At 35.2% G+C, this 8,046-nt stretch overlaps 1 protein-coding gene across 1 annotated transcript; it reads right to left on the reverse strand.

The window, feature by feature from the left end:
• Nucleotides 1-2,135: 2,135 nt before the first annotated feature.
• LOC116842019 lies at nucleotides 2,136-4,572 on the reverse strand. Its single transcript, XM_032810648.1, has 3 exons — nucleotides 4,405-4,572; nucleotides 4,210-4,328; nucleotides 2,136-4,145 (listed from the first exon to the last, which is right to left on the reverse strand). Exon 3 carries the CDS (start codon nucleotides 3,831-3,833, stop codon nucleotides 3,036-3,038), a length of 798 nt encoding a protein of 265 aa, XP_032666539.1. The 5' UTR covers nucleotides 3,834-4,145; nucleotides 4,210-4,328; nucleotides 4,405-4,572; the 3' UTR covers nucleotides 2,136-3,035.
• Between the last annotated feature and the right edge of the window lie 3,474 nt (nucleotides 4,573-8,046).

Raw genomic sequence — 8,046 nt, forward strand, 5'->3', positions numbered from 1 at the left:
AAGAAAAATGGTTCTCTGTGCTCCAAGCACGGGGCACAGAGGAATATGTATGATTTTCTATATATGTATGATAATATTTTGCATATTATATATATAAGCAGAAACAGAGTAATAAAAATAAATTTATCATTTCCAGATAACATATATGTATATATGTGTGTATATGTGTGAAAGTAACATATGAAGTAAAAAAAACAATGTTTTATTGGCATTTCTTCCTTTATTTTTAATTAATAGGCACATAATAAGAACAATATATTTATTATATAATAATGAAAAAGCATTTATTTATTATAATTTATACATACATACATACATACATACATACATACATATATATATATATATATATATATATATATATATATATATTAATATTTATAGTCTAGTCCAAAAATTCTGCAGCTTGTATATACTGAAAGTGTGGATGCTCCAAACAGAAAAATTTGGAAAACATTGCTTTATCTTTGTATTTGCATTTAGAAACCTAAAAATATCGAAAAAGTTTACAGAAATATTCCTATACATATATGGTTAGGTTTTCCATTGAATATGATAAAACAAAACAACATACATTCATGTATATATAAGAAATACGAAAGGGATAGTGTGATTAGTTTATTGACGATTGTGTCTGCATTATCGATATTGTTCGAGTTCATCATCGACTCCAAAACTGTTTATTTATATTTTATCTATAAGCGGTGATCCTCTGTGCCTCCCTGGTCCTCTGTGCCCCGCTCTTCCCTTCTTATTACTTAAGCCGCTTTCAGTAAATCAGAACCGTGCACAAACGCGTAAAACGAGTATTGTGTAAAACGATGAAACTATTACGTTGTCCGATTTTACACGGAGTAACGTTGACTGCGCTTAACCCTTGGTATACACACTTCTTTTTTAACCTTTGCATACACACTGGGTGGTTGCCACCCATGGCAATTTCAAACAGCTGTATCTTTTAAAATATTTATGCTAAAATTCTGAAAAAATTCATGAATTAACTTTAATGTTTATAGAAAATATTTACAAACTTTTGGTATTAGAATTTAAGAAATTTCATATTAAAAAAATTATGTTTCGTGATTAAAAAAAAGTGAATTTTTGCGAAAACATTTGTACCTTGTAATTTTTATTATTTTTAAGTAAAAATTTAGCATTTTGTTGTTGAAATATTTATCTTTAAGAAAAAAATTGTCTCGTAAGCCAAAAAAAAGTATATTTATTTTGAATATCAAAGTTTCATTATTTTTACTTCAGACGGCTGCCTGAAGCTAACTAACGCTTATTTTGCTAGCAGAGTGGAATCAAAGCATAGTTAAAACCCCAAACTACAATTAGATGGCGACACTAGTTTCATTTATTACGGTACTTAAAAGATACAGAATTTTAATTATGGGTGATAACCACCCAGTATATACACGAAGGGTTAAAATCCCGAAGAACTCATCTTACTGCTATGGTCGAAGACGGAAAACACTAAGGAAAAACTTGGAAAATACGGAGTCAATCCTCTGTATCTTTTCTTTTTGCAATAAATTGCACTCGCGACTTAGTAACGGTCGATAGTATAACGAGCAACTGCGTCCAATAAGCGAATGGCCTCGAGTTCGTCTCGAGAATATCTTTCATATTCTACACGCACGTGTAAATTTTTTACTTATTTACAAGTTAACGCGTCAATCAGATTGTTTATAAATGAAACTATAATGAACAAATAAATCCGCGATCAATAAAAAGGAACACTACATCCCTTATAGAAATATCATACTAAGAATGATTGATAATTACTTATTTTCAGTATTAAAAATACTGGATAATAAGTAATTATCAATGATTCTTAGTATGATATTTCTATAAGGGATATTGTATATGAATCCCGTTAATCACAAGGTCATGTCATCCCGTCAAATTAAAAGGTCATGTTGTATCCATAAATAGTGGTTTAAATTAAGCCGCTCATAAAACATAGAAACAATGAACCTAGCCGGTTCGGTCCGAAAATCTGACTGATTAGAACGGTTGCGACGATATTCCTTCACGATTCTAGTCAAATCTATGTTGCACTGGTTAATCTATGCCTAATAAGGTGATAACATAAATTAACTAAACTATTTACTCATATGATTATTAAACAATTTAACTGATCCATCTTTTTATTTTCTGCGTTAACAAAAGTCAGAATCACAATGGTGTATAAACATAAAAGAGATAACTAAGTAAAATAAGCATTTGGTAGGTAATTTTCGCCGCTAAAAAATAACAAAAAATGAAAAAAAATTTTTTTATATAAAATGATGTTATATTCGGAACATGATTTTGACAGATTTAAACAGATTTTTAACCGATAAAAGACTTATTCGGTACTGACTGAAACGCGTTGCCGCGACTTAAACAGTTAGAATCGCTATTAGTGGAATAATCTGGGTAATGTTTAACTGATTAGATTAGATTGGTTATAGTAAAAATTAAAAAATTATGATAAAGCAAAACTATTGTACGAATATAAATGGTTAAGTACAACTATGTTCTGTAAAGTTACTCACTCAAACTCATCCTTCAATTCGGCAGATTACGCCTTAATCTTGTATATTAAAAGAAACCTGGATAAAGTCCTTATTCGGCGAAAGCTATTTTTATTAGATAAAATAAAATAATTAAAAGTCGTATATGCTTATCATGAAAATGATGCTCTCAAGAGATAACAAAGGATAACAAAAAACTCGACTCGATTATTAGATGACTTTTATAGATGAAGTTTTTTAGTCTTATAATGAACCGTGTCACTTTGTTTCGTTGTGGTTCGGTTTTTTCCTGAATGGTAGGCCAATTTTTCCTCCATTGGCAGTTTGCCACGAACTTACTCGTTCTCAGGTCATTTATTCTTGACAGTTTGTTTTTTAAAACTGGTGTACCCTTAGTCCGGACTTAGTAATCATCATGGACTTTGTGCTGTGTCGAATCATTCGTATCTTCGTCCGAGAAGATGTTTCCTTATCTATTTCATATCACTTGGCCTTGGTTCTATGCCCGAGGTGCTACGTATCGGTAATCGTATTGGTAATCGTATTAGTAATCGGTCTTGATTCTTCCTCCTTTTTTTTGTGTTTCTTCTTACTTTTGCGTTTTTTGTTTTGTGTTTTGTTTTTTGTTTTGTTTTTTGCTTTGTTTTTTGTTTTGTGTTTCTTTGGCTTATTAGTATTATGCTTTTTTTCCTCATTATCCTGGGTTACCTCATTATCTTGGGTTGGTACTTTGATGTCACTTGATTGTTTCTGAAGTGTAAGCCGAAGATTCATAGATAAAGAGGTTACGAATGTTGTTCCAGATGTATCTGTTGCCGGAAGAGTACTCGATGTGGAGTTCAATAACTGTTGACTCATCTGAGGTTTCGATACTAATGTATTTTTTGATACGATGGTTTCGCATAACATTGTGAATATGAAAGAATATTCATTGATTTCTTTGTACTTTTCCACTTGTTTTTTCATTACTAGCGCCTCTTCCAGAATTGAATTGACTTCTGCCAGGTAAACTCGACGTGCTTTATCACTTTTATTTTTCCAATGTTGTAGATAACGGTTCCATCTCTCCATTGGTAGTACTGGAATTTTATTTAGGTTACTCATGTAAAAATCTGGAGATTTTTCTAGGAAGACATCCATCCTAGAAACATCTATCATTTCATCCTGTGTTATGTTTTGTTTGTTTTCCATGTGGAATGACTGGTTGGGATGGTGTTTGGGATTAAAGGATTCAGCCCGACGATAGTCAGGTGTTGCTCTTTCAATTCTTTCGGACAGAGGTTCGGTAAACTTTGATGACATAGGATCCATGATGATGTATCAAGTTGTTCGCAAATTTTTCTCTTTTGGTCGTGTTCGGCGAACGCTTGATTTAGTTTTTATACATATTTATTTATTTCTTCCTTTGAAAGGGATCTTTGGATATTTTTGCCGATTTTAATAATTGGTTTTGTCGGGGTGTTAAACTCGTGACGCTTATTTCCTCAGCTGTTATTTCGTAATTCTCTATTGGGAGGTGGGTTGTATTCTTGTTAACACTTGACCGTAAGTGTGTTGTCTTCTGCCACTGTTTCTACCTATTAGTATCTGGATGCGTACGGACTTGCAAGAACACGCACGGACCTGCACAACCAAACTGTGTAGTAAATCGCTAACTGACTATTGCCGCAACACTTACAAATCTTACCTTAGGAATGTTGTAGACGGCTAGTCGTTAGTACCTGGGAAGCGTACCAGCTTCCGGACTCTTCTCATTCCTTTCCTGGTTACTAGCGGTCAGCTGCACTGCTACATTGTTGCAATAAGCTAAAGTGAAATAAAATATATTTGTTTCATTCTCATTTATTGCATCAGTGAAACAGTGTAGCTGAAAAGAACAGACCTTAGAACTCCGCTGCTTGTGACACGATCGGGACACTTCTGCGAACACGTACGCTGTCCAAGATGGACTGCGGAAGAAAGGCCACGAGTCTCGGCCAGAGCCCACGGTCACGACGATTGAGTAAGAATCACGCGCCATCTAGGTGCCCGCACGCGCACTCACAAGTCAGACTCTCACAATATTAGTCAGATTTGAATCAGATATTTGACTTCAGAGTCTAAGTAATGAGAGATAAATATCATTCCTTCGTATCTTTTAGTTTATTGCAGTACCGACGTAATGAAGATTGTAAGTCTCCTGTTTAGGGACCCTCCTCAGATGACCTTGACCTGGACATATATTATAGATGTCACCCTCCTGAGTGACCTTCAGAAGATTTCAGCCGTCGCTCATTGTCTGTTAAAAAGTTATTGATGAAAGAATTTAAGCAAACATATAACAATTTCTCGATACTATGTACGGTTGACACACACACACACCCACTGCTCGCCACAAGCGCGCTCGCCCGCCCGACAGGGCGGGTTCGCGGTATGTGTATGTGTTCCTATTATATTTTAAGTTTTACAAATACACACTTTTTCGCACACATTTGTGAGAAATTCTCGCTCTTTAGCTTAAGTACAACAGACTTGAGCCCCCCTTCGTCGCGGTGCGGGAGGTATGGGAGGCGTAGCCCCCTAGTTACATGGCTACATGGCCCAGAGCCCCCGCACAGCAGCGGGAGGGGGCCAAGTCTGTTGTACTTAAGCTAAAAAGTGAGAATTTCTCACAAAAGTGAAAGGAAACGTGTGTATTTTATAGAACTATCTTGAAAAATTACGTTACATTCATACAACTTTTTTTGTTAACAACTTTTTAACAAACAACGAGCGACGGCTAAAACCTTCAGAAGGTCACACAGAAGGGTGACCTCTATAACATTTGTGAAGGTCAAGGTCATCTGAGGTGGTTCCTTAAACAGGAGTTTTACCATAAAAAGATATAAATGAACGATATTATCATTCATAGTGTTTGGCTATAAATCTTACTAATATCTAATTTAAAGTTCAATGTGCGTTGCACATTTAGCCGATTTTAGACTTACACTTACTCGCATTATTTCTCTTATTTCATGCATCTGCGCGTAAAACGAAACGCTCCAGATATTCCTATGTTAGAGAAACGTCTTTAGCGTTAATTCAAACTTCAATGTTTGTAAAAAACCATAAAGATTAACTAATGTATTAATAGTTAATGTATTAACTAGAAGAACGTAATTTGATATGTATATAGAAATAACACGTGTACATATATTTTTATACGCACTTTTGCCGAAAAACATAATATTTATATTAAGACTACTTTGAAAATCAAATAGGACATAACATTTGTTTTCGGGATACAAGATGTCACATCTTTAATGTTTTCTTATTAATTTATATTTTATTAAATTTTGCTGCTTTGGTCATGATATTTCACGAAGTTTTTTGACTACCAAGCGTCGGAAATAGATTACCAATCGTTAAAAGACGACCACCAAACAAATGTTAACAACAAAAATTATGTACGATGTTTTGAAAGTGGTTTTTCAACTTAGAGGAAGCCAACTTTACATATGTTTTTATTTTTCTTGAAATTTCACGCAGTTTTGATTATCAAACGTTGGAAATGGACTACCAAACGTTAAAAGATCACTACTAAATAAATAGTAAAAGTAAAAATTACGTATGATGTTTTAAAAGTGTTTTCCCAGTTTAGAGAGGACCAACTTCACATGCGTTTTTATTTTTCTTGATATTTCACCCTATTTTTACTATCGAACTTTGGAAATGGACTACCAAACGTTAAAAGGCGATCACCAAACAAATGGTAACAATAAAAATTATGTATGATGCTTTGAAAGCGGTTTTCCAAATTAGGAGGAGCCAACTTCACACGCAAATTCTTTTTTTCATAATATCTGACGCACTTTTGACTACCAAACGTCGGGAATAGACTACCAAACGTTAAAAGGCGACCACCAAACGAATGGTAACAGCAAAAATTATGTATGATTATTTGAAAGTGGTTTTCTAACTTAGTGGGGGCTAACATCACATTTTTTTGACATTACACGCAGTTTTGACTACCAAACGTCGGGAATGGACTATCAAACGTTAAAAGATGACCACCAAACGAATAGTAACAATAAAAAATATATATGATGCTTTAAAAGCGATTTTCTAGCTTAGAAAGGAATAACTTCACATTTTTATTTTTCTTAACATTTCACTCAGTTTTGACTACCAAACGTTGGAAATGCACTACCAAACGTTAAAAGGCGATCACCAAACGAATGGTAACAGCAAAAATTATGTATGATGGTTTGAAAGTGATTTTCTAACTTAGAGGGGGCCAACTTCACATGTGTTTTTAATTTTTCCTGATTTCTGCAGCAGTTTTCACTACCAAACGTCGGAAATGGACTACCAAACGTAAAGAGGCGACCACTAAACGAATGGTAACAGCAAAAATTACGTACCATGCTTTGAAAGTGGTTTTTCAGCTTAGTGGAGGCCAACTTCACATTAGTCTTTTATTTTCCTTGATGTTTTACGCAATTTTGACTATTAGACTACCAAACGTTAACAAGCGACTACCAAACGAATGGTAATAGTAAAATTTATGTACAGGGTGCGGCGCCAAAATCCGGACAAAATTCAATTTGAAATTCTCGCCGTTCTATACCACTAGTAGATGTCGCGGTTAGCGTTCAAGTAGCTTGACGCATATACTAAACCATCATAACCTCGAAACAGTCGCAATGTTGAAACCAAGTGCGGAGTATAACCGAAAAGCCGCAATTATCGAAAGTGTTCGCGCTGGGCGCTCGGCGACAGAAATCATTCGGTTCTTCGGATACCCGAGATCGACTATGATCGAGATGATGTCATCGCAAAGTACAATGAGTTGGAGAAGAATTTCCGGCTAGGTGTTGTATCCAGTGAGGGTGATGTCATGCCACCGCATTTTTTAACAAACAGGAAAATGTCACAAAAGAAGTTTATTTGCGTATTCTGACAAATGTAGTGAAGCAGTGGATGGAAACTGTGTCGTCTGAAAAGCCGTATGTTATCCAGCAGGACGGTGCGCCCGTCCACACAAATCATTTGGTGCAAAATTGGTAGTCGGACAACGTCGACATGTTTTGGTCGAAAGAATTCTGGCCTCCCAATAGCCCAGATTTGAATCCTTTGGACTTCTATGTATGGAGCGTAGTTGAAAGGGTCACGAACAAGTCCAGACACCCAAACGTCGCATCATTGAGAGCCGCTATTGAAGCGGCATTCACCGATATGGACCGTGACACATTAAAGCGCGCCTGCGCACGCTTCAGACCGAGAATGGAGGTGGTCATTCAAGCAAGCGGGAGATATATTGAGTAAATGTGTTCTTTATGGCCTTACAAATAACGTGGTTAAAAAAATTTTGTAAATCTTTTCGTTTTTGCAATAAAAAATATGTTTGGAAAAAATGTATAATTTGTCCGGATTTTGGCGTCGCACCCTGTACATAAGTTTGTAGCCGCACAAATGTGGACGAATCTATGCACGATATGCTATTACGACTTAATGGCAGAACCACAACAGAAAAAATAGCGAATAGTGTTTTTTTAAACAATGA

Source organism: Odontomachus brunneus, unplaced genomic scaffold (assembly GCF_010583005.1).
Source record: "Odontomachus brunneus isolate Ranch 3 - 2012 unplaced genomic scaffold, Obru_v1 Obru_scaffold_002, whole genome shotgun sequence".
NCBI lineage: Eukaryota > Metazoa > Arthropoda > Insecta > Hymenoptera > Formicidae > Odontomachus > Odontomachus brunneus.